The 27,836-nt window shown below is 44.7% G+C and overlaps 1 protein-coding gene across 1 annotated transcript in view; it reads left to right on the top strand.

Annotated features, from left to right (window-relative positions):
* LOC142572524 (tudor domain-containing 6-like) overlaps positions 1–27,836 on the top strand; it is an 81,832-nt gene that overhangs the window by 34,740 nt on the left and 19,256 nt on the right. The window contains exons 13-20 of the mRNA XM_075681690.1: positions 289–486; positions 3,959–4,229; positions 5,669–5,996; positions 12,337–12,748; positions 16,970–17,154; positions 19,413–19,821; positions 21,702–22,001; positions 27,083–27,388. Coding sequence (XP_075537805.1) covers positions 289–486; positions 3,959–4,229; positions 5,669–5,996; positions 12,337–12,748; positions 16,970–17,154; positions 19,413–19,821; positions 21,702–22,001; positions 27,083–27,388 — 2,409 coding nt within the window. The remainder of the gene's footprint in view (positions 1–288; positions 487–3,958; positions 4,230–5,668; positions 5,997–12,336; positions 12,749–16,969; positions 17,155–19,412; positions 19,822–21,701; positions 22,002–27,082; positions 27,389–27,836) is intronic.

Raw genomic sequence — 27,836 nt, 5'->3', positions numbered from 1 at the left:
GCAAGATATAATTAAAGCCGGTGTCGTTATAAGTTCAGCTGTGTGTCCCAAAGTGACAATTCGAGAGTATGACACACCTTTTTTGCCCACTTATAGAATAAATTCACTTACCTTTGGGTGAATTGGTATTTCAATCTCCTGTTTATTCGTACGTTTTGGCGGTCCCCGTTGAGTCTGAATTATATGTCTGCGACTGTATCTATAGGGGCAGATTTATTTATGGGATAGTATGATAGTGTACTGTTTTCGCTGATGCTTCAAAGAGTTGTTTTCTTTTCTACTGCTCAGGTGGTCTTCTCCTACGGCACCAGCCTGTCCGAATTCTTCCTTCAAAATGTGTCCGACATGCAAGACTTGGCGCAGCTGCAGGCCACTTTGCAGGCAGTGTGTGCAACCAGCAAAAGGTTCAAGCCCACCAAGGGAGAATATTGCGCAGCGCTCTTTGCTGATGATGGCCAGTGGTATCGCGCAAGGGTCACCTCACTGGTGAGTTACTGCACTAAAAAAAAAATGTTGCAGTTTTGCCCGAAGGGCAAAATATTGACAGTGACAGCAAGGTATAATATTACACAAAGTGGGCAGTATAAATTGCAGTAAATACAGTCAACGACTGATTTTTCGGACCCTCTAGGGAACGTAAAAACGTCCGAAAATTCAGGCAGTCCGAAAAAATGAATGCATGCAAAAAAAAAACGCACTTTTTCTTTTTTTATCGGATCTTGAGGTAAAGGGCGAAGTACCAGGCTTCCGAAACCCTGCCAAAGCATCAGTGAAGTGGCTATAAAAACAGGCGTTCAAAAACTCTGTATGCAGCCGCCTGCCGGTTTATTATGTACATGTGCATTGTCGGGCGGCCGGTGTTATTGCTGCATTGGCTTAAAGAACTTGTTGATTGTTGTTTGGACGGCGTTCCAGTTGCATGCGATCATATTTGCCTCGATCTGAGCAAGGGTCACGTCAGCACTGTACACCGATGAACGAGTCAACAGTGCACGCGTCAACTTGGCGCTTGTAGTTGGCGCAGGCACTGGCTCCTCATTCTCAACATCGGAGTCTTCTAAATCCCTCACAACCTGACGGGCTATTTCCTCGTCAGTCAGTTCCGCGCAGAAGTCGAGCTCGTTGTGAGCGTCAACAAACTGTTCGAAAGTTATTTCCGTGGGTATGGAAACCCCAGCAGAGCGGAGGTCGTTGATCACGTCGTCCATTGACGCCGAACTCCTTGCTCACGCCAGCTTGGGATCGGCCGCTCACGACTTCCTTAATAATGGCAGCTTCTCCATCGTTAACCGACGCTACTGCTTTCTGCGCTTCGATGCCATCGGCGAGGACGACGAAGACGGAGTGGGGGCCATCGATGCAAGCGAAATCCTTAAGTTGCGAACAGTGGAGCTCGCTGACGAGCGTCGAAGCACCTAGGCCTAGCGTCGCAGAGCACACTTGAACAGCACAACCACACACCATGCTAGCCAAAACGCAGCCGGCGTAAACAAACGAAATGGCGCCGCTCCGGAAACTCCGCCGGAGGCGAAAGTGCGCCGATAAACATAGCCAGCGTGGCCAGACCAAATCGGTGTGTGACGGCTAGATTCGGCTAGTTGTGGTTCAAAGCAGTGATATGCTTCGGCTGCAAGTCGATTTCCTTCGCAAGGGCGCTGCGCGAGGAGCCAAAGGAGCTTCCGTCGCGTCAAAAAGTCCGGAAAATTGGACGGCGGGGGGTTCGAGTGTCCGAAACTTCAGATGTCCTTATACATTGATTCTATGGGGCTCGTGGCGGTGCCGCGAAGACGTCCGAAATATCAGGCATGTCCGAAAATTTGGGCGTCCGAAAATTCAGTCGTTGACTGTATTCTATTGCTAACTAAATGGGACATATAGCTGGTGTAACAAGGAGCACCAGCAGTGGGAAGTCACAACAGAAGACTGCATGCATCAAAGCACTATCCTTTTCTCACTGAGGGCAACCTGGTTTTGGAGAGTGTTTATTCTTTAGTTTATACATATTACATATACATTACATAAATAAATTACTTGTTTAGCTTTTCTTGCTGATTTCAAATAATATTTAGTTTTATTTTTGCAGGTCAATTATTTTATGAGTTAATTAATATTAAAAACGACACACCACTGCTTCAGGCCTCCACTGTGAGAAAATGGTAGAAGAAAAATTCAATTTTAATGCGTCGTTCAATAGCCCTAAAAATGAAGAGTGCAATAATGCAGGCATTCTTAGAGTGGCCAGTATAAGTACCATTATAACGGCGAAACCTCGTGAAACCGTAGTTGCCCGGAGCGCGGAAAGAGTGAGCACTAAACGGTAACACTGCTTAACTGAAATAGCGTGAGATCACCCATTTACCTGTCAAAAGCGAAACTCAGCGAGAGTGCAATAAAAGGGCAAACCACATGCAATATTTATTCACTTTGCACGACAAAAGTCTGTTATTTTCGTTTGATGCCGCGCAGCCTAGCAGCGACAAGAGTGGCCTCAAACTCACTGAAGCTGTGGGCCAGCTTTTCTGCCAGCCCCCTTTTCTCGGCAAACACCTGCACGAGGCTGACGTAATGTGCAGCTTCTGCCACTGTCAGGCCTGAATTGCCCTTGCTGTTGCTTTCTGTGTCCTCCTCATCACTGCTGTTAGGAGACACCTTGGCAAAACAGAGGCAACGATGGCAAAAAGTCGAACCTCGAAAACTCTAAACGCGTTGTCGGCATCTTTTCACGGTCACAGCAGCACAGCCGGGCAGCTTCTTCGCATTCCAAATGCCACACAGTGTAGTCAATAATAGATACCTCTCGTGTTCCAGTGCAGACTTCTTCGTGCCACCTTCAGTAGCACGAATGATATCCAGTTTTTCTTATATGCTGAGCACCCGATTTTTTTCCGAGCTTTGGCAGCACGGGAGTCCTAGCTTGCACGACACCGCAGCACTCTTCTGGCATGACGCTGAAATGGTGTCGATGTGGCTTCACCCCTCCAAGCACCCTTTGTGTTTGCACTTGGAGGCCATTCTGATCTCTTGAGGCTCATTGTTCTGCTGGGCCGTTGTACTGCCATTATCGTAATCACGACGTATACTCGTGATTGCATGTCGAAAAGGGGAAACACTACGTGTTAACCGATACGTACGCAATAAGCTGGTACGGTTTATGCAGATACAAAAACATCATGTTCAATGGCCAATTCACTCGCTCCTGCTACCGCATTTCCTCCCTCCAGCATTTTGATAGTGAGTTTCCGCGGTGATTGAGTGAGACGTGTTAAGGTTTGCTTGTGCATGCGTGACACCACGCTTGTTAATTTAGTTAGTAAGCAAATATTTACAAGTTTATATGGCCAATAAAACTACCATCCTTACTAAGTATAGCTGTGTACTGATTTGCTGTCACAATCAATTCTTTGCCTTTTTGGCGAAGATCCGACTTTATTAATCACAACTTTAGTGCATTGGGAGTAAATCAAAGTGAGAGAAAGTTGTATTCCTATATGAAAGCATGGGGTCGGCAGTGCTATAAAGGACTTTTCGTTTTTTAGGTCAGAGCAAGCGGATGCGTGTTACAATCTAGGGCGTGTTAGAATCAAGTAAATACAGTAAACAGATGACACGTATGTGGTGTTTAGTGAATATTGTACAATTCCCAGTACATTGCCTTCGAGATTTTTCAGTGTATTGTGTACAGCCATAGACGGCACCTAATTTTGGTAATGCTGAGGAGTCGGGCAACCCGAGTGTTGTAACATTCGGGGAGCAGTAGTGGCAGTGCTTTTTTCTGTCTCAGTATCAGAAAAGTTCAGTCTTATTAAAAGGTTAAATATTTCAGCTGTGGCTACTGTTTAGCCTTATTATATTACCAGACATAGCTTGGGAAATTTTCTCTTTTCTTGTGGTCTATATTTGGTCCACTTTAGGTGCGACACTGTTTTCATGGCCCTTGGTTACTTATATTTCTTTTCAGGACTCTTCTTGCACAGTCTACTTCATTGACTATGGCAATGTGGCTCAAGTGCCCTTCGAAAGCATTTGCCAACTTCCGGAGTCGTGCAAGAAATTGCCAGCACAGGCACTGCGCTGTCGGCTTTATGACTTGCATCCAGCATCTACATCGGCTGGCTGGCCTGAAGAAGCATTTTCCCTGCTTGCTTCCCTGATACAAAATGGCACAATGGTTGCCACTGTGTGCAGGTTTTCGGAGGGCTTTCATGAAGTGGAACTGAAGCCAAATAAAGGTGCGTGTCGGCCATTTTCCTTGCCCAGCTAGCCACAGTTTGAATCTCGACTTAGTGAAATGGTTTGGTTCGTTTACCAAACCATGGGAAACATGCCAGTAAAGGTAAAGTCATAAGGGGCCCTAAACCACTTTTTTATTAAAGTTGAGAAATGCATTTGAAGTTAAAATAGAAAATTTCCGAAGTACTTTGCCACAAAAAGTACTTCAATGCATTCAGCATAAGCAGAGTTATTGGCAATGCGAAGTTATTGCACTGCAAAGGCGGAGTGAGGCGGCAGAGGGGCGTGCCCACAACACTCTGCCTAGTGAATGTTACCATGGCATGCAGTTCAGATTTGATTTTGGATCTTCACATGCGTGAGCCGACCCTCACTGTGCGGTTATGCACGTTGGTGTGAAGGATTAATGCATTCACTTATACTGCAAACAGCTGCAGCTGGGTGGGACCTCGAAGATATCCCCGGCGCAACCTCGGGGGTTCACATATAAACCTGTGCGAGTTGCGCCATACTGCATGGCGGTGCTAAAAATGATGCATTCACTTCTCTCTCTTTCTGCGGCACGGCACGCTGGCAGCTGCAGCAGGGCCTGGCCTCTGAGATATCCCCGGTGCAATCTCAGGGGTCACGCTCAGGCCATTCCTGTGCCTGCCTGCGCGAGCCACTATGCGTGGCGGTGCAAAAGATTGGTGCATTCACTTCTCCCTCTCCTTGCGGCGCTCCACGTGAGCTGGCAGCTGGGCGTGGCCTCCGAAGTCGTGTTAGAACGAGTGCAATCCTGGGGACCACAAGCCAAAGCCAGCATGGCAAAGTTCGCTTGCCTCGTTGATCACACAGTGCAGGGCCATGTTGTGTGCCATGTGCTGCTTCACCACGACGAGCCATGTGGAAAGCAGAAGCAGAAGACTATCATAATGGAACAGAAGGCAGCTCTCTAAAGGCTGTCACGTCAGGTGCTAAGATGCCACGTGTTGCACACACCGTAGATTCTTTTGTTGTTTTATTCAAATTTCATTGAATGTGCGGCAGTGTTGCTTCTTATTTCCATGTTTAGAATTGCACACCCCATTGGGCATATATTGCAGTGAATAGCAATATATGCCCAATATATGCCCAATATATGTCATAACGAAGTAATGTATATAAGTAATTTTGGCTCCTCCTTCAACTTTGTTATAACAAGTTTTAAGTGTACACCCCTTTATAATTGGTGGGGGTGTGGGGTCCCGTTTTTTGTACAAAGAGTGCCAGGGCAGGTAATGGACAGTGTTGGTGATGACTGCTAGACAGAATCACGCATGACTGAAGGCTGAACTCGAGAATGGCACTCCAGGGTGGGGATGTTCTGAAGAGATTTTACAAATTCGTGTGCCATATTGCAGTGTGAGCAGCCAGCTGCACCAAAAAAATCTAATTAATCATCATCTTCCTGCTGTAGGTGGACAGAGTTTGAATGAGCAGCTAGTGGCCAAAGGATTCGCTGAGCGCATAGCGGCATCTGCCCCTGGAGCAGTACCTACTCCCAAGGCTATGCCAATTGTAGCCCCAGCTACAGATACAGGGACGTCTCGCTTGCGACATTCTCTGAAGTCGATACTGAATGTGGTCAAGGCTGGAGACATCCTGCCCATGCAAGTGACGGTGTCTGCAAAAAATGTAGTATGGTGTCTCACCATGATTCCTGAAGTTGCCGGTCCCTTGGTTGAAGTGGAGGAGTCCCTGCAGGAAGAAGGAAAAGAGCCTGGCAAGAAGGATGTTGCTCGTGGGTAAGTGGACTGCAGCCTCTGGTACTAAGAGCAACAATAACGCGCTAATCAACTAATAATAAATGTGAAATTATTTCACACCTAAAGTCACATTTGCATACTTTATGTTTAGGCACATCTATTGTAGAACACCGCAGATAAGAACAATCTATGGCGCACAAACAGTTCAACTCCAGTTAATACATTTTCTTGACATTGGCAAACACACTGAAAACCTTATTTATGAATGTACTTCTTTCAAACAATACAAAAAAAGTGCTATAGAATGGTTGCTGCTTAATTGGGAAGTAGCAAATGTATTCAGTGTAAATGGCATTAGGTTGTGATGCTGAATCTGTGCCTTTAGAAAGTGATTTTATATTGCGATTTCATCAGAGTGTATTTGCTCTGTTATGAAGGGCCTCGTCAGGCATCTTCGCTTTTGGCCTCCTTCTGAAGTGTATGTGCACAGTCGAACCCACTTATAAGGACCCCAGATATAACGATCTATCCACTATAGCAACCACATTTCAGTGCATTTACAGTTTTCCGACCATGCCTATTGAAGCTGCTTCCAGATATAATGAACATTTTTTTTAATCCCCGTACTGTTACAACAAACGCTTCGAGCCTGGTCACGATAAAAAGAGGGCACATGCAAAGTACCAAAGCACGGCAGTGCATTCTGCTCGAGTCCAACAGTGATGATAATATGGCCTTCGAGATTAATGAACAATCGCCGCACGCAGATTTCGGAAGCTGTGAAGAAGGTCACTCGTTCTGAAAGCATGCTTCCAGGGAGGAGCCACACAGCATAAACCGCATGGTGCAGGGCATGCACTGGCACATGCACTGGTGTGCTTGTGATATTGGATACCATGACGGTGGCACTCTTATTGCGCAGTTGTCCATGCATCACCACGTGCATTACGCCTATTTCAACAATTAGGAGCTCGTCTAGTTCCTCCATGGGAACTGCTGCTCAAGCATTCCTATTGTTACTGTTGATAATCGTGAGCCGAGTCGGCGAGAAAGGCGCACCACGTGCTGCAGCCACGTAATGTTGGAAAGGGTCGGCGGTTGCTGTGCTGTTATGAGACCACGGTTCGATGTTGCTTCGTTTATGTATTGTCAGTTGTTGATAACGGTTCGTGGTGACTTTTGGACATAAATTTTTTTGCCACCAGAAGCAACATAAAACGTTATTTTATAGCTGTTGTGTGGCTGACGAGCAGTCGTGATGCCGAGACCAAAATATCCAAGACCTTCGCAGAATGGCAGGATGCTGTGGTAGTTCCCAAAGTTTGCGCTTCCGGCCGACTAGAACACTTCGCTTTCTTATGTAGAATACAGTCATATCTTGATGGTAGTAAAGTACAGACAAACGCAGTTATAACAATACCGGTTCTAGCAGTATATTGGTAATAATAGTGAAAAGCTGCTGCACCATCAACTTCTGTATGATTACTATGATGGAATAGCCAGCTTACTACAATGCCTCCATGTCACATTATCCGTTATAACCGATGAGGTCTGGCTGCTGGGTGTCCATGCCAGAAAGTAATGGAATGTGAAATCCTTGAAAAGAAAAAAGAATGAGAAATTCGAGTTGCTGCACCGTCAGCCACCGCCCCAACAGCTTCCACACACTCGCACAATGTAACCTGTTTTCTAGCCTTCTCTCCGCATCGCCAGCCTCGTGCGCTTCCCTTCCGTCGCTCTTCGTCGAACATTCGTTGAACACGAATGGGCTGCGCCCATAGCTCGATGCCATGCCACCCTTCGAAACGAGGATGGGCCGCGACAGCTGCACTGACAGCGAGCGGTGCTCCCAGTCGCTTGTGCTCATCTTTGTTGGTTGCATTGAAATCGTTCCTGGCCATGTGGTTTCTTCACCTCATTTTACTCGCTGGTGAAACGGAAGATGGCTGATTTGCCTGCTGATCATTGGCAATGCATGACATTGCTGGTGAAAAGAAACCTCACTGCTATAGATTTGGAAACGAAGTGCAGTATTGTGAAGGACTACAAAGATGGTAAAAAAGTGTACGACTTGGTGAAGAAGTGCAGACTATTGCAACCGACAGTGTCAACAATCAGGCGCTTGGCATAGAAGTTTGACAAAGAAAACTGCTCAGTAGACAACGGGTGCAAATGCGTTTGACAAGGTGCCTATAAGGAGGCGGAAGAGGCCTTCTACGCTTGGTTTTTCACTACCCATGCCATGAACTTGGCCATCAATAGGCCAATTCGGGGCACAAAAGCAAAGCAGTTTGCCCTAGTTGTCAACAATATTGGCTACCAGCCAGGTTACAGCTGGGTACAGCACTTCAGAGGGAGTCATGGCATTGTTTACGAAGCTTTCACTGGTGAGGGAACTTCGTTTGACGTGGAGGCGAAGCAGAAGTGGGTGGAGGAAACATCCTCGACAACATTGGCATTGACGTATATAATGGCGACGAAACAGGACTGTTATTCCAGATTTTGCATCCAAGACACATGCACTCATAGGAGACACGTGTAAGGGCACAAGAACAGCAAGGTGCATCTCATTGTGTTTTTATGCGCCAGCATGAATGGCAGCAACAAGTGCCCCGCTTTTGTCATTTGGAAATCAAAAGTGCCCTCTGCTTCCACAGTGCTGCTAGGATAAAGTGAGTTAAAAGAGGGGTAGTGGGCGGTGGTAGTGCCACCAGCGGCTTCTATGTAAGACGTTGCCTGATGAAGGTGCCTGTGCGCAATTAAAACCATGCTGTTTTCGTGGAATTGCACATGAATCTGTGCAGTATAACACGTGACGCTAATGTAACAGGTGCAAGGCACATGCATTGACCTATATTCGCTCATAAGGCTGGGCTTGTGGTTCTGCTGTTAGCTCGTTAAATAGTAAAAGCTCGTTAATTCGAGTTCCATGGGGATGCTATGAAAATTTGAATTATACAAAATACGAACTAATGAAAGTCAGAGAAAGAAATAGCTCGATTAAGGCGTGTGTATAGTCCGACATAGCATGAGGGCACACATGCTGCGTCACATTGGCAAGAATGTCTGTAGTTTGAAGCACTGGCGCAGCCAATCTAACCAGACACGGCCAAAGCGGCCCGACATGCCTGACGTCAAGATGGCTCCGTAGATGATGGCTTTTGCTCCATCCATGTGTTCGTTGTGCCTACCCACAATGCATGGCGCGGGAAAGAAAATGTACCCACGCCACTTCGCCGACGGTCGCAGGCAGCCGTTAAAATGGCACGTGGATTGGGGATCATTCTGCGCATGCTCTGGAAAAAACAGCTGACAACGCATGCGTCAGAAGTCTAGCGGGGATGACATTTTGGCTGACGCAGCGCAAGTGCCGTAATGCGACTGCCCGCATGCGATGCACAACGCAGGAACAAGAGCTGCGCTCTAAAATGGACTCTCAAAACGCATCTTAATCTTCTGCGATGTTGGTCTCTGTTGTACTTTTGTAGATGCACCGGCTGCACACTGCTCAGTTCCACTCTACGCATAGGTGGCGTCCAAACACGTATCACAGAGGTGCTTTCCTTTGAGTAATAGCCATGAATCTCAAAGGCTGTGCTTTTTGGTACCACAAGCGCCGATAAACATCACGGCCGCCGTGTTAAAGACATTATCTGGTGCCGCTTCTTGGCGAAGCACCTTGTAGATAAAGAGCATAGCCTCCAAGATGTAGCATGAAAAAGAGAAAGAAAAAAATGACAGTTTTGCCCTAAAGGCAAAGCATCAATTGTGATGGCAAATTAGCAGACAGCCGTGTGAAGTAAGAGTACTTTTATCGGCCGTATCAACTTGTAAACATTTGCTTGCTAACTAAAATATTAAGCGTAGTGTCAGCGCAGCAAACAAACACATCACACCCTATGACTGCAGACACTTGCCGTCAAAACACTAGCGTGAGGAAATGTGGCAACATCAGCGAGCTTCGTTCATGCTGTCTATCGCTCCAACGCAAAGTGAGCGGCGAAAACACAGAGCACACACAAAGCTGCAAGCCGCCAACACAACTATACTCGCCGACAACTTTTTTTCGCAATGAAGGGAAAGCTTCGGAGGCAAAGCGCGCACAAGTGACAGTGCTTCTGAAAAGAGTCCTGCATTTTAAGCCATGTTCGTTTAGGCTGGGGAAGACAAAACATAAACACCTTACTAGCAACAGTTAAATAAGACAGAACACACCACTGAGTGTAAAATGTTACTTATTTTTCGGCTTTTTCCTTCCACTTCTAGGAAGACGCGAAATTGTCGCATGTGGAAGCTGCGTCGGTTCAGCATCTATTCCGAGCAACCAAATGCACTGTTGAACACTGCCGGACTACTTGGCGCTGTAAAACATGTGTAGCAGTCACGCTACCATAGCTTTCCCTTCATTGCCACAGAAAGTTGTCTGCGAGTATAGACTCTGCCCCCAAAGCAGATCGCTCTCAATATATAGCCGTGCGACTGCGTGCAGCCACCACATGCGCAGTTGCAGCCAGAGAGAATGTCGGCAAGTATGTGGGCGAGCTTGCGTAAAGCAAGAAAGGCCGATGGACATGGGGTTTTCTTGTGAAAGCCACTGAGAAGAACCTGGGGAGATGCTTGTGGCTATCTTGCCCCAGCATTTCTTCTGGATTTCTCAAGCTGAGAGCTTGCCACGACAAACTTGCCACGACAATTTTTTAAAAGGCTGCTTTTGAGGCCACCAAAGCAACGCCTCAGTGGAGCTTGCCAATTGTGATCCCTCTGTGCAGTTGTTATAGCAGTGCCATTCTCGAACGCTGATAGCCGTGGCTTGTTACACGTGATCGAGGCGTGCAAGAAGCATAGTTAAACAGTTAAACGAGTCAACACTATCAGCAGCTGAATGGAGGAAGGTGGTCGGGAGGGGCACTGGCCTCCCCGCCATTATAGTTTTCTTACAACAGCTCTGCTATCCCCCTATTTTGCTTTTCTTTTTTAAACAATTGTTGGTTATAACAATGAAATTTTAGTGGCTCTTGAATATTGCTATAAATACGTTCAGCTGTATATAGCTCTCGAATAAAAAATAGCGGCTGTGCTTCCAGTTTCGAAATGACAGGTGATCAGAGCCAGGAACTGTTTTGAAAGAGCTATACGAAGCTGCATTTTGTTTGTTAGATGGATGTTTTTAACAAAAATTTGCAGCTAGCTGCGGGGATGCACTAGGGACAAAACCAATGTGATGCTGAATTTTAACTGCTGGCGGCAACTTTATTGCAGTTAAATTTTCAGTGTTTTTATGGGTGAGCTCATATATAACGAACTACTGATATAAGGACCAGTTTTTATTTGTTTTAAACGGGTCCAACTCTATTCATACACTTTGAATAAGCTTTGAACTTCAGAACTTTAACTTCACTAATGGAACATTCGGCTGGTCGTTTCTTAGTGCTCCAGAGTGCTCATTTAGTTTCAGCTGGTGGAAATTGAGCACTTGGAAGGCATTCAGCTGGTTCTTTCTGAGTGTCATGCCCCAGCTCAGGGCTTCATAGGGAGGGGCTCTTACCTTCAACCTGGGAGTGTAGCCGAGATCTGGCAGAGTTCCAGTCACTTGGCCCCTAGAGCTTGCACTGTTGGCGAGGCATCTGCCGCAGTGGTAGTAAGCAGATGCCTCGGAGCCGAGCTCGCCACCTGCATGCCTTGTTTGTTTTCCTCTTCCAGCCTCAGACTGCTGTGGTAAGCGGTTATATGTTCGGCTTGGGCATGCGTTTCCTGGCTCCAATCTCGAGTGGACTCTGCATTATTGCTATCCGGGCCACAACGCTTAAGTAATCAGCTGGAGGTACCATAAATATGTTGGCTTTGAACTGTTTTGAATAGCATAAACTTTAGACAGATTTGGGCAAGCACTCAAGGATAGTTAGGCATAGAGGTCTCCTATTTAAAGTTTCCCTGCCGTGTCTCATACAGCGAGTATAGTACATGAAAGCTGTCTGTTTACCTTCTTTCCGCATGGCTGGCACAATGTCCCTGTCTGCTCTGTAGATATTGTGGCAATCTTTTCCTTTGGCATTGCTAACTAAATGATGAGCCAGATGCTAAGCAGGTGGTGAGCAGGTCCCTCAAAAGCTCATCTATTGTTGACAGTGCAAGAGTTTATTTAACAGTTCTCATTGCCAAACACGTTGTCATTAGACATTGGTACCAGGTGTCGAGGAAGTTGTAACCAAAAATTGCATTTTCAGGCGCTAAAAATGAAAATAGGCATTTATAGGCAGGATAAAATGGTTGCTAAACTACTACTTAATCCATAATTTGGGCGCTTACACCTTAAACGTGTGTCCATGGTGCTTATAAATGGGCATCTGCTATAATTCAGTATTCTCCATCGTCCTCGCAGTCTGACTTGTGGGGATTACGTGGCCTCCCAATCGTCGGAAGACAAGCGTTGGTACCGTGCCTGTGTGGTTGAGAAGACCACCAGCGGGCATACAGTGCGATACCTGGACTATGGAAATGACGAGTCTAACACAGACCTGATTCCCCTTGCACCTGCACACCTGGCTGTCCCCGCTGCTGCAGTGCGCCTACTCACCACGGACCCCACGTCCTTCAGAGTTGGGCAACTGCTCAGCTTTTCTGTGGAGTCTGCTGATGCTGATGGCACTATTCGAGGAACTGCCACGTCCCAAGAGGATGGCAAAACAATGGGCACGTTTGCTTTGGCTGCATGGCATTCTGGTCTGGACACTAAAGAACCTGTGGTGTCAGCTGCTTTAAAACCTGCAGGTGTCTCAACTCCAACGCTTCCAGTAAGAAAATTCTGATTATCTCGTAATCCCAAACTATACTCGCACAAAATAGAACACATTTGCTGATAGATTTTTCAAACATGGACAGGGCCACCGGAATGTCTGAATAACCAAGCAGTTAAAAAAAAAATACCAAAGCTAAAATAAATTTTGTTGTTTTTTACAACTTCAGCAGTGCAGAAACTTGCCTCAAAGTACACCTGTCACATACCTATACTTTCTGAGAGCTGTATTACCGCTATGAACAGATCTTGGTTTTTGTGCATTCAACGCGGCCTTGAAGAAGGAAATAGTTAAGTTCCCACTTTTCTTGATCTTGGGAAAGTGTCCGAGACATGCAAAGATCTCAGAAAGGCTTGAGATACATATTTTATATTTTGAATTATTGATATATTGAAATATTTTGCGATTCCCATGTAGTTCGATATATCTGGGATCGACTGTATACATGGAACGGGTTAAGCTCGCATGTAGGAAGAAAGTGCTCTGCTGAATTTGCAAAATGCAGCCTAAAATGGCCAGTGTCATGCTGTCAAGGTCGCACTTTGTGGCATCATGATGACACGACAGGAGAACGTGAAACACTGCTGCGGCCTCAATCATTGAGAAATTTTGCAAATCAAACCTTCTGCACTGCTGGCGTTGTAAAAAAATGTTGGAAAACCTTGCATTTTTGCATGAAAATATCTAAATAATAGCACTTGGAGAAAGACTGATTTACTATTTGCTATTAACACTCCCCCCCCCCCTTGCACTTGCTTTTTTTTATTTTTAGCTTTGTCAACTTCTTGCTGATGTCTCAACGTTTTATGCAAATCATCCAACCATTCTGACCCTTTCGCTTTGAATTTGTTCGACACCTATTCCTATTGACATTAAATAAGAAATTGCCATTCAAACAAGCCTAGCTGAAACGCATTACAGTGGGTGTTAGGCATTTGGAAGCATACCTGCTAACTCTTGTGAATTTATTGTAAAGTTTACAAATCTGGACTTGTACTGTGATTGTACAAACGTTTCTTTCAGTATTACAAAAAATAGTTTGTTTGTGAAGGTTTTAAAGCTGTTAAAAGATGGGGCTTCGCAAGAATGCATAAGAGAGCCAGAAAGAAGCACTCAAGAAGTTCATTGTGCCTGCGTCACCCTTTTGTGGCAGCGAAAGGTGCCATATAAACCAGAGTGCTTGCTTTAATCAAATTCATACAAATACGTTCCTGAAGCAGGCAAAATCAGCACTAGCAATGTCACTGAAAAAGTCAGTCATTATTTGGTGTTGCAAGTTTGCTGCTGCTTGTGTGCTGTGTCTAAAGGTAAAAAATCGCAAATAAAGGGCCTATGTATTCCACAGAAGGTTTGTGTTCAGGGAAAAAAAAAAAGGAAGTGTGCTACCTTTCTTCATTCCCTGTTGAACCCAAAGAAATTTTACGGTCACAAGAAGGCACATATGCAAAAGTGATGTCACGGGCAACAGTCCAAGTGGTGGCAGCAGTGCCTGCAGCTGTCATGTTTTCATTATTCTGCATGCAGGTTGGTCTGAAAAATTGAGTGAGACACCATATAGCATACGAAATTTCAGGTGCTGTTATACGTTGTTTCTATGGAATTGCTGCTGTACGAGGTGTGTTTAAAAGGTATCAAACTTTTGGTCAGCAGAAATACTTTTTTGATTAGGGTGTACAAAACCCCAATCCCCTTCCAAGTAGTCTCCTTGGTAAAGCACACACTTCTCCTAGCACTCCTGTCATTGTTGGAAACACTTTTGGACTGCATCTTTTGGAATGGTGATCAGCCGGGCTGTCACATTCTGCATGTCTTCTCTTTGACTCTAATTGGATTCCTTTCAGTGGCATTAGGACGTAAATAGCCAAAAGTCACACAGAGCCATATTGAGGGAGTAGGGAGCCTGATGAACCACAGAAATGTTGTGTTTGGCGAATCAAGTCTGAATCACATGTGCGGAATGGGCGGCTGCGTTATCATGATAGAGCTGCCAAGTTCTTGCAGCCCACAGATCCGGTCGATTGCACTGCACAGCATCATGAAGGCGATGAAGTACCTCCTGTTAGTATCCCTTTGTGATTGTTTGGCCTTGTGGTGCGTATTAATGATGCACCACTCCACACGAGTCCAAGGGAACAGTCAACGTGACCTTGAAATTGCTGTGGACCTGCCGTGCTTTCTTTGGCCTCGGGGGTGTTTGATGTTTTCACTGTGATGCCACCCTGACGATTGCATCTTGGTTTTTGGGTCGTACCTCAAAACCAAGCAGGTCCAGCAGGTCCTGTCTAGCAGGTCCTGCGTGATTTCCAGACCCAGTTGCTTCTGCTTCATTGTTAGCAGTTATAGCATAAATTTTGTGGACACTTTTCTCTTGCCCAAATCCTCAGTCAAGATTGAATGTTCTTATTCAATACTTACACCTATCCCATTTGTGAGTTCTCGGACTGTGATATGATGGTCCTCCATGACCACTTGCTCAATGACATTCTCATTTCGGCTTGTTCAGGGTCTGCCTGTATGTGCTTCACTGTCCAGTGATGTGCGACCACCTTTGAAGCAGTTGTACAACTCCTTTATCTGTGAATTGCTCATGGCATCATCCTCAAAAACCTTTTGAATCTTGCAAATGGTGTCCATCTAGGTATCGCCAAGCTTTTGGCAAAATTTGATGCAATATCGCTGCTGATGTTTTTCTATCATTTTGCAACTTACTGGAATCCGACGAGCACTAACTACACGTCCTCACTCATAGGCCGACTACCAGCGACTGACGCTGTCTACAGGCATAAAAAATTCACGCAATGTGTTTGAATGGCCCCTCCATATCTTCACCGAAGGAAGCTTCCTGCACTTCATTGGTTTACGTGGGAAAGAAAAAGGTTCAATACTTCTTGAACATACCTCATATATGGCCTTTTAGTATGATGTGCTGCTACGAAACAATTTACGTAGTTGCACATGGGTTTACTGTTTACCAAAAACAGGAGTTTATATCACTTGCACAAGTGGTAAGCATGTGTAAAAACTTTAGGCGTTGCACATAGCTCTCCAAGGGTTCTTCCCCCCATCTTTGAGCTTTCCGGGGTGCTAACCCGTTCATCCTTATAAATTGCTAAACGTGCATTTCAATTCTTTGCGGCAGCAACCACATTCCGGAGAAGGTGAAGGGCAAAATCTTCAGTGTATCGAGACTTTAGTGTATATGAGAACCCCCGGTCGCAGTTAATCTGGAGCTTTCCACTAACAGCATCCCTAGTTGCATAAGTGTAGCCTTCGGGGAGCTAAAAGCACAGTTCTACAGTATTATATGATATGATTGCATAATTTTTGCGCATATAACCTGCACCAAAATTTTTAAAAATTTAGCAGCAACATTGGGTTTCAAATTATATGCAAATTTCACCATGAAGTATGGCCTCACATCGCCATGTCATGTGCTGCCGTGAAGCCATGCCTCATGGCAAAGTTCTCTTCCATTCAAAGTTTCGTTGTCTCCTAGGGAACCCCACCTCCTCCTCACCCCTGTGTGTTGAAGCTCCCTTCTCCCCTCTTTCACAATCGCCCATTCTTCTGCGCTTTACTAGTCGCCATTTTGTGCTTGGTAGTTTGTGAATAAAGCATGTGGCATCGGCAAACTCATAGAGCTGTTTCTGACGTTGCTGTGGCGTTTTGTGGCCTTACATAAATGCTGTTGCATTTATTTCGCACGATTCCTTAAAAAACATTTCACTGTACCATATTTAGTTTAAAAAAAAAAGTTCACACTGCGTTCATTATGGCTCCATTTTTGTGCCCTAAGTTAGAAATTCCTAGGTTCTAGGTTCTGTAGGAAAGTAAATCTCCGTCATTTGGCTTTAACACAAGTATCTTTGGGTGAAGTCTGACACTACGAACTATTAAGCCAGAATGCATTGATGTTATTACATTGAGAATGGATTTAGAAAAGTGACCTGAAGAACTTGAAGCATGTATTCAGCTTAGCAGCTGCTTAGCTGCAAGAAATAGCAGCTAAATAAGAAAGGCTTCAATATTTTTCAGTGTATGTGTACATGTAAGCTTTGTTTCCCCCTCCTTGAATTTTGGCCTTGGCATCCTAGAAATCTTCGAATCGTTCTTGAATTTTAAGTCAAATGTTCTCTGTTAACCCTCCTTGCAATGTCAGTGCAAGTGTGAATTGTGATGCCACTTGTCATATCGTGGTCTTGCCTGCACGGTCCCCAGCGCCTGCAGTCATTGCTGAGCCTTGTCAAGCCTGGCGACAGCCTGCGCATGCAAGTGACAGTGTCTGCCAGGAACACGGTGTGGTGCCTCGCCATGACTACCAATGTTGCTGGTTCTTTGGTCGAAATTGAACAAAGGCTCCAGGATGAGGGCAGTAAGCTTGGTGTCAAGGGTGTTACTCACAAGTAAGTCAACTGCTTCTGCTGGGGATTGTATTATTCAGCAACCCTTTTGGGTAGTGAACTCCCTAGGGCCAACTCACTTTTCTCAATGATCATCTGCTGTCATGTGGTGGCGTACACTTTTTTTTTTTTTTGTATGCCACCTACCAAGTCTCTGGCAGATTCAACTGGAGGACGTCCTAGGAATTTCAAGATTGCTCTATTAGGGAGTTTTAGAAATAGCGCACCCAAGCCTCTTTGTGTTGCCGAAGCCCCACGCCCTGCTTGTGTTCTTTTGTATACCTTTTTGCATTCTCTCGTATGCCTGGTAGTTTGCATCCCCTAACTTATATTGCATAAAGCCTACAGTTTACTATTGTCATAAGGGTAAAATAATAAAGACAAAAGGTTATTGTGGGATGCACAAGTTGTGGCTTCTTAATCTACATATGGGAACTTTGCAGATTCTGCAGGCACTTTAGACTTAATCGTATTGTCGATAGAATATAAAGAAAAGTTAAGGGTTCTAATGGGAAATTTAGACAGCTAGTACTTCCTCAGTCTTTTGCAGGGACTTTATATGGCACTAATTTTGTTTGCCCTGACACTAGTTTGATGCTTCAATGCATGAATGAACATTCCTTGGTATGGTTACATTTCTGCTGTCAACCTCGTCCTGCTTTTCCACATAAAGGCTTGTTAAATCGCAACCGAGCCAGATCTGGATCGAAACTCTCAACCTTGATTGCCCCCCCGCCCCCTTTGCGTAAAGGAGCCAATCACAATCGGGAAATTTGATCTTGGTAGGGCTTGATCGTGATTTAAAGTGCACCGCGTGACACTCATAATAGACTTCATGGCTTTTACAAAGAACAGTGTTTATTGCAAACCAGAGGTTTTACTAGGGTGCAGTCTAGTAGTGACAGACATTTGCCTGGGCCGTACACCAAACAAAAGCAGGGAATGATAAAGGAGAGGAATTAGAGCTTTATTTAGGGTCATTCCTTTTTTTCTGACTGGCAGTCTCTTCTCCTGGCGCTCACTGGGCTGCACCAATTTCGATGGCCCTACTTACTTCTTTGGCTCAGTACAATGGGCGTGAAGCTCCGTGGCCATGTGACGGCCTATGTTTATGCGGAGGCATTGGGCAGCCTCATCAAAGAATGTAGTTGCCGCCAACCCCATCGTGATTGGTATCTTCACCTTCATGTGCTTGGCAGCATGTGTACTGTGGTCCGCAGGGCTGCTCAAAGTGTACTGCACACTTTTAATAGGTGGTAAACCAAACACACTGTCATTCTCTGCCACCTCCTCAAGCAAGACTCGTCTTAGTGTGCACCACTTGCAGAAGCAGAAATGAAAGCAGCTTGCAGTTGCCGCATGGCTCAGCAACTACCTGCTGCTCTTGTGCACTCTGTGTATGGCCAAGGGCAGTGTGAACACATATACAACTCTGTACAGACAGACATTAAATGCGGGGTAGTGTGCAAGTAAGCGCACGCGTACAGCAAGCATCCTGGCACAAGGCCAGTGTATGCTTAGTAGGCGACATTCTGCACAGAAATTGCATAGGATGATCGGCATTACGCAGCAGCGGGTAGTGCTTCAGTGAAGCTGCATTGGCTCTCACACAGCAGAACTGAAAGCTTACGTACACGCAAAGAGAAATCAGAGCGTGTTGGTACATTGTACCTTGCTCCATACCGAGGTTTCAGGAGCTACTTAGTATCATCCAACAGAGGAAAGGTATCACCTACAAAGAAAAACTTGTACTTAGTGGCATTACTGTGCAATGAAGCAGGAGTTGTTTTTAACAGCATTTAAATAAAAAGGGAAAAAAACGTCTTGCGCTCATTTAAGGTGACGTTTTTGGCATAACTTTCTTTCTCTTTTTTTTCTCCCCCCTCCTCTGTCTTTTTGTTGTGGCATGTGTAAAGAGATGCAAATTATAGTATATTTGCTGTTTAGTGCCTGCCAATGTTTAGTGTGCAGTTTATCACATCCCTATCAGATATGGGTTAACAAGGTTCAATGATATGTGAGCCTCATTAATATGTTCGCTGTGGGACCAGAAATTTGTTCTGATGGGGGGGGGGGGGCGGTTAAGGTAAATGAAGTTTGCATGATTCAAAGCTATGATGTACAATGTAAATAATGGCAGCTGTGCATAAGCTTTTTTCTTGACCTGCATTTTACATGAATGTTTCTTTCAATCTGATAAACTTGAATGCAGTGATTTGCTCATTCATCACCCAATTTTAACTGTTATGTTCCCTCTTCAGGGTGAATTGTGGTGATTTCGTTGCTTCCCGATCAACGGAAGATGGGCGGTGGTACCGGGCCTGCGTAACTGAGAAAACTGCCAGTGGGCACACAGTGCGGTACTTGGATTACGGAAACGATGAATCCAATACGGACGTTTTTCCTCTTGCACCAACACACTTGATAGTGCCTGCTGCAGCCATTTGTGTGCTGGCATCAGACCCCACATCCTTCAGAGTTGGGCAGCTGCTCAATTTCACAGTCAAGTCTATTGATGGCGGCACAGTTCGAGGAACTGCCGCTTCAGAGGAAGATGGCACAAAGATGGGCATGTTTGCTCTGGCTCCCTGGAATTGTGGTCTCGCCGCCGCCGGGGAACCTGTGGTATCGCCTTCTCTGCAAAAACCTGCAGCTGGTCGAGCCACTCCCGTAAGGCAATTCTCCATTATCATATTGCAAATTACCTTGTTAACCATGGCATTTATGGTGCTGTTCTAGCCACAACCCATTCATTTTACTTATTTGGTAAAGGTAACAGAATAAAAAGTACCATATTTATCTAAATGTAACGCTCACCTTTCTTCTGAGAAAATGTATCCAAAAATTGCCTGCATGTTACAATCAAATATTAAACTAAAACTGCATTTGCACCGTTGGAACATGGCATGTTTTTGCGACAGTTGCTGTTGCTTCGTTTTATGCCCGACTATGATCTAATTTAGAGCGGTATTTTCAGCCAATAATTCTCAGAGATACTATCACTTCCATGAGATTTCACATGACTCAGCATCGAATGCTTCATCGTAATCGGCCACCAGTGTTTCTGCCGCATTGCCAAGCTCGCTATCTGCGCATGGTGCTAGGAACACTGTTGGGTGTATGTTTCAACAAGGCCGATGCAGAATCGGGAAAGTGACAGCAGTATCGAAAGTGATCGCTAGGGAATAGTGCCTCTGTGTGCTTTTATCTGGGGCCAGTGACTTGCAAATGGCAACGACGTACCGCTTTCATTATGAAAGCTCATTAACCCCTTAAGTGTTTTATCATATTCACTAAAAGTGACCTTATTTTTATTTTTTATTTTATGGGTTGTTGTTTTCACACTTAACAGCTTCGAAAACCCTCCTTAAGCGTTTTCAAACTTTTTTCTTTGTGTTTTAAGGGTGAAAACCTAATTTTAACTTTTCACTATGTAATATGTATGTCCATACAGGTCATTGCCGTAAATGCTACAGTTAGAAACGAGGAAAAGTGTTTTAATTTACCCTGTTTCAAAATCAAATATTCTGTGAAGCAAAGTTCTTCTCCGAAGAAAGGTTTTCATCTATTCTAAGGCAGATCACAAATTGTGTGGAACTTCATGAAGCACGTGAGGTTCTCTCAAACTTTTGTTGCTTACTTAAAACTGTCTGTCATACAAGGATATAAAATGTTACCTTTAAGTAGCACCACAAAACCTTGCCTGTGCAATCTACAAAGGTCCTGCTTAAACATTACAGTATTTATGGCAAAACCTCGTTAACTTTTCTGTTACCACTAAGAGTGTGATCATTTGCTGTGCTTTTATGTTTAACATTTTTTAAATGTAGTAGTCGCAATGTATACTGCAATTCATAATATATAATTATAGACTAATCACTGGTATTTTGAATGGACGTAAAGCAGTATTAATTAAACTGACAATTTTTTTAGAATTCTTATGTGAAACTTCAAAGAAGCACCCCAAGGAACACGAATGAAAGTAATAATTTATTTTTTGTAGTATAAGTGCCAAGAGCGAAAAAGAAATGTGAGTAATGCAAAATGTATACCTGGCTCCTTGTTCCCAACTTTAGTGAGTCAGACCGCGCAAAAGAAAGATGGGGAGCGGGGTTTGTGGTGTCAATGCTAAGCATAGTGATGTCCATGCCATGCGAAAAAGCAGTATCTTCGCAAATGTGAAAACGAGCAAGTTCCTATTGGTACAGGGAGCATTTGTTTTTACGTTGCAGCAGGCATCTGGGTTGCTTTATACTGCATTCTTTAGGCTCGTGAGGCAAGTGTCGTCAGGTTAAGGAGCAAGCAGCCTGCTCATACTTGATTATTGCATTCTATAAGCTTTTCTGTGCAAGCAAGGATCTCTAGTGTGCATTCAACAGGATCTGGAGCCTCGACGTGCTTTGTTCAGTTACTGTAAGCTGCAATATGTCAGGTAGGATGAACGAGTCGGCCTCCACATTGCTTCTTTGTATGCAGTAATTGCTCTAATTCATTGTTATTCTTTCTTGTTTTGAGTGAACTAATGCACAGTGCATTCGTGTTGCCCATAGCCCAGTACCTCTCCGCCTGCCCCACCACTCGTGAGCCATCAACCCAAGATGGATGCCAAGGTTCTGCACGTGCCGCAGCGAAAGCTTCCGACGACCAAGTGCCCCATGATACCCGTTTGGAAGACACCAGAGGTGCTGTACCTGCAGCAGCAGAGTCTGGCCTCGGAATTGCAGGCTATGATGGAGGCACTGAACACCTGGGTTAGGAGTGAGAGCCCCGAGTCGACTGTTGCAAAGTACTCCAAGGGGGACTACGTCTGCGCACTGTTCAGCGAGGATGCCACTTGGTACCGAGGCCAGGTAGCCGTGTTTCTTTATGGTAATTGGTGACCCAGCTAACATGGACCACGTAAAGGCTTCTGTGCAGATGAAACCAACTGTTTGTTGTTAGCCAACTCTTGGAGAAGCCTCCACTATATTGTTGTTCTTATGATTAGTACCAAATTATTAACTTTATGGTCACAATGTCGATGCAAGGTTTGTAAAGCACATTTGATAACGTCACTTTCAGTTATTTGCGAAGCATTGTTTGCATAGTTCTTTTTCCCATCCTTCAAAGAAGAGCCACTCTGCCACGCAAGCGGCAGGTTGTGGTTGCTTTTAATGGTTTTGCGTATGGATGGGCAAAATCTAGTAAGATTAGGTTAGAATCAAATTCGAACAGAGTAGTAATATGGTCGGTAATTTCGAATCAAGTAGTTCGAATAGTACAGTAAAACCTCATTCTAGATGCTTGTTAATTCGGAAAATTGGATAATTCGAACTCATCTGCTGGTGCTGGCAGGCATGTGCATTATTTAATGGAATAAAATTTGGACGTATTTGGCTGCATGGGGATCAGATAGTGAAAATCGCAATAAGGAAATAGATTTTGGAAAACCGTCCTCATTCTCATCGAAACGATTTGCTGAAAACACCCTCTAAGTACCCGAAAAAGGTAATTTTGTCAGTCTGCACGGCGAGACAGGAACTCCGACTTGCACAAAAACACTAAAGTTCATGGCGCTATCTTTTGTCTTTCCCGTTGCTGAGCACCTCCACCTTGCTAGCGTTCGAAAACTGCTTCTTTCTTTTTTTTTTCTCGTGCCAGCCCCACCCGTGAACATGATGCAAACACACAACAAATGAAACAATTGAGGTCCTCTCTCCTCTTGTGGCGGCCTCCAAGCTGATGTCATTGTCATGTGGGCCCTGAGTGCATGCTGCCATATGCCGAGTGCGCTGTACTGTCTGCTACATTGTCTCGGTGCGGCGTGTTGCTTTTGTTGTTGCATGGTTTTGATTGTTTTAACGTAAATATGCATAAATGACAATTGCCTGAAAAGACAATTTTCGAAAAGGCACCATTTTCCAGATGTTTCAGCACCGTGTCGGGGAATATCAGAAAAACTGAGCGAGATGCTGTACCGAATCCAAAACTTTGATTATTGAAAAATCGTTCGGCGGCATGATGGTCCAGTGGTGGCTTCGTTTATGGCTTGTCTTGGTTCTGAGCCATCCCGTTCAGTAAGTGCACAGATTAACTTAATGCATGCTGTAGTTCACAGCCAGTTGCCCACGAATATTAAAATTATTGAATATTTACCCAATGATGGTTTTGTTAACTTCTTTAAAAAACTTACAAGTTTTTGATCAGCCCTAATTATGCTTGAAAAAAAAAATACTGGAGGCTTCTACAGGAGGCTGTAAACAGCGTACCGTATTTACACGATTGTAAGTCAACTCGAATGTAAGTCGACCCCCCCCATATCGCTTGACCAGAAAAAAAAAAAGAGAGAGAGAGAGCATACCCGAGGGCGCATTCGATAGCGAAAATTTATTAGTAGCTGACATGGTCACTGGACTACTCGTCTTCTCTAGTGCTGCCATCGTCATCGTTGTTGCGGTCCTACAGCGCGTCGTGGTCCAGCGAAATTTCAAATTTGGCAAACGACCGCACCAGGACATCTTGCAGAACAGCAGCCCACGCCAAATGCACTGAACCACACATAGCCATCAGGGAGGCTCTTTTGACAGGTCCGGTTGGCGTAATTTCGACAGTCTTCTGCCACCAGCCACTCGTTGTGCTCACGGTGGAGCAGAACCTTAAAATTAAGGCGGAGGTCCGGGCTTATTTCATGATCACGTCGCACATCACTGGCAGGGATCGATCACGCATTTCAGCGACGTACGCCGCAAGCTTAGCCTACAGCTCCGGAAAGCGTCCATACTTCGGCACGTGGGAAATTTCTCACTTGCCGTCACACAGGTGAAAATTTTGCTTCGCTGCAGTCGCCACTCTCGCACCACCCGTTTAGAAACATTGAAATTTCGGCCCGCTGCGTAGTGATTTGTTTCTTCGGCGTAAAGGATGGCAGCCCTCTTGAACGCTGCTGTGAACGAGTGCCGAACGATTAGTGGGCCTGGAGCACTCATGACGACTGGGGAAGCATAGAAATAGCACGTAGCCGGCAGTCAAGTGGAACGCGTCAAACCAATACCAATGCCTTTAAACAGAGAAAGAGAAACTCTCGAGCGGTGTCTTCTCTTCCATGAACTACCGATACTCCCCGCAAGCACCGCCGTTCTGAGGGTGCCGCCGCAAATGAGAACAGCGGCACTTCCATCAACTATCGACACTCCCCCATGAGTGTTGCATGCACTGTAAGACTCTCAAAAATGTTAAAAAACCCTTCCAAAAAGTGAACAAACACGCGGGATAGCGAAAAGATACGGGTAGGACCATAGAGCAAACATAAAATTGTAACCACGTTGTAGCTCCAGTTGGTATCGCTTTTTTTTGGCGGGACCATGTTTTGGTTTCGATTGTAAGTCGACCCCCCAACTTCAAACTTTCAAATTTAAAAAAAGGGGTCGACTTACAATCGTGTAAATATGGTACAGTCGATTTCATCTGTACAGAGGGCTTGTTTTTTTAAGCATGGTTCATATTAGCTAGAACACCTTGCCTGCATTCAACTTGCACATATGAATCCAATGACCTTTACTATATAGTTAATATTCAATTTGAGAAGTCGCTCTTCGAAGTTGTTGAATATTTTTTGTTTTCAGAACATTTGTTGCAGTCATCGGAGAGAAAGCAAGTAGAGACTATTTCAAATAATTCTGTTGCAGGAGAACTGTGGTTGTTTCTCAGGCACACCAGTTCTTGAGCGAATGCATGGACAAGATCACTTATGTCGATTTAGCCGAATCAATTAATATTTGGCCAATCTTGACATGTTCAGATTTCTTTATATGATGTGAGGTGCTGTAGCATTACATTTAGCTTCTTTAGCAAGCACAATGTACTACACAGTAATATCTTGTTAACTCAAAGTAGTGAAAACCGGAAAAGATTTTGAGTTAAGTAGATTTTCGAAATAAGCAAAGTTGTGGAAATTGCAGTGAGAAGTCAAGTCCTTTCTAAAAAAATCACCATTACTGACCAGCTCTTCAACAAGAGCTTCTAAACTGGCTCTTTGTAAAGGTATAAAAAAAAAAAAAAAGAAAACATACCAGAGATATCAACCAGCTCTGTTTTTTTTTTTTTTTTTTTTCGTAAAAAACTGCGTAAGGCTGGTCTCCTTTGCGGTAGCACTTGCACCTAAAAAGGCTTACTCGAGCTAATTCACACATCGCATGAACTGATTGTTCCCGCCGCTGCACTCAATTTCAATTTCGCAGCAAGCGAAGCATGTTACTCGCTTCGGCTGATGTCGGCACCTCTCGAGGTCTTTCGTCATCGCCGCCTTCACCGTCCCCTCCATTTGTAACCACCCGAGTGATTTAGCCGACACTAAATTCACCCGGTACATCCTGCCGGCATAGCGCGTACTTGCGAATGCTCACGTCACTTTTTGTGTGGCACCATTTGAGGTAAGTCCGTACCACGAGCGTTGCATAGTATTCTGTGCAATGCACACGGCACGGACTTGCCGGGAACAGCACCGTAGAAAGCGACGTGAGCCTTTGCGAGTGCGTGCTATGCGGGCAGGATGCACTGGAACACACGTGGCACTTGCATTCTCATTCTACACTGCGTAAAATAAAAAATCCGTGCCACGTACGTTGCCTAGAATAAAATTAAACCCGAAATCACACCTCTGATGGTAAATCACGTGCATTACGCAAAGCAAACAAAATGAACTGCATCAAGTGCTATTTCGCAGGGCCTACCTCTGCGCACGTCTTTCCCATCACATAACATGCCACGTGGTTGCTTGAAAAAGTTGTTATGCTGCAAGGTTCCGACTTGACATTCAGGAAAAAAACATTTGCTTTGTGGTAGGCACGGCAGCCTCGTGCGAAGCTTGTTAAACATTCCGGCAGCAGAGTTTTCGTTCCACTCTCAGACAAGATTTAGAAATATCCACAGTTTGACCCAAAAATTGTTCCAGATAAAGGGCAATAAATACATGGGACATATGGGGAATAGTTCAGTACCACGGAAAATTTAGAATGGGCCGATTTGTCTAGATATGCACGTTCGAGTTAATGAAATATTACTGTGTTATGTGCATATGGTTAAGTGTTGTTTCTTTCTTTCATTGCTGTCATTGTGCACCAGATGCAGTTGCCAGATGCAGTTTACAAGATTCTCATTCAATTACCATACCGTTTTAACGGCATTAGACATATCAAATGACATAAGTGAGCCTTTTTTGCCAAATGGACTCATTTGTGTTTAACTTTGTTACATAATTAGACATATTCGGTATTCAATTTGCAACGTGAATGCCCCTAGTTGCAGTGTTGGAACGCACAAAAAATCAATACAATGCTCGTCCATGTCTCTTCTTGTGTCATCTGTTTGGCGCTTTAGTACTTCAGCAATGCTTACAGTTTCTGCATTCTGATTACCACTACATCTTTGCATTGCTGCTTATTACTTATTTCCTTCCATGACGTTAGCCTGTGTTGGCTATGCTTTCAACACCAGTTTTTCCTTTTCTGTCTGTATTATATTTATTTACCTTTGACCTCATCTTGGTCAAATCCTATAGGTTGTTCTTGTGATTACACGAGGACATATTAACTACACCTACAACCTGGTCTCCACATTTATAGTGCCCTATCATATTTTTATGGAAGTAAGAATCAAATTAGCACATTTATTTTTAAGGGCATGCAAAATTGGCATATATTAAAAACTGTAAGCCTCAACTATAGTCCTGTGTTGTGCAAGTAGTCTAGAACAGCACTCGTACTTATTGTTGCTACCAGTTTGCTTTCATATGCTTGCCAGCACAGAAGTCAACAGTAGGCAGCGGTGTCAAACAGCTGCAGATGTCAATACATTCACTTTTTGTCGTTCATGGATGCAAGCAACTTTGATTTTTTCTTTTCTTTTTTTTCGTGGGTGAAAATGCTTTAACGGGCTGGCATGCTCTTCTGTGCAGGTGGTGACTGAAAGGTCTCCTGATGGCAAGTACTTGGTGCTGTTCATAGACTTTGGCAACAGCGAGCAGCTACCAGTGTCTTCACTGCGTCCTCTGCCGCCGCGCTTTGCGGAGGCACCGTTGTTTGCCATCAGTGTGGTACCACAGAATGTGCGCCCTGCTGACCCGCGACTGGCTGCCCTCCTGGAGCAGGAACCCTTTGCAGCTGTGCAAGTGGAGAAGACGCGGGCAGGCCTGCCAATTGTGCGCCTCGAGCGCAAAGATGGCACCTGCCTCAATGAATGCATTCGGGGCGTCCGTCCTAAGGTAAACCAAGGGGACCCCAAACCACATTGCAAACTGTGCTCCTGCCCATTGTTTGTGAAGCTCCATATCAAAGCCTCTCTTCTGGAGATGGAGATACAGAATTAAAGAGACAAGCATTGGGGCTTATCAGAACAAGAAATTCGGCTTGGGGAACAACGGAGAGAGAGGTAGATAAAAAGAATATGCTCATACACAGCACAGATTCATCATTACAGCATAGGAATCAGCACTGAATAATGGTACTGGGTTGTTGTCTTTAAGAAATGTAACAATGCCTTTGTCACTCTTTGCTGCAATGGCCTACGAGGTAGACATTAGAGAACTCTCTCCTGGAAAACTTTGAGATGGTGACACTACACTGAGGGGGGAAAAAAATGGGACAGCAGAACCAAACAACCTTGAACCAGGTGGTACAGTCAAACTTAATTGTAATGAATTCTTTTTCAGG

The sequence above is a fragment of the Dermacentor variabilis genome, chromosome 2 (genome assembly GCF_050947875.1).
Source record: "Dermacentor variabilis isolate Ectoservices chromosome 2, ASM5094787v1, whole genome shotgun sequence".
In the NCBI taxonomy this organism is placed as follows: domain Eukaryota; kingdom Metazoa; phylum Arthropoda; class Arachnida; order Ixodida; family Ixodidae; genus Dermacentor; species Dermacentor variabilis.
The sequence above is the reverse complement of the archived record's forward strand: the minus strand, read 5'-3'. Positions and strand labels throughout refer to the sequence as shown.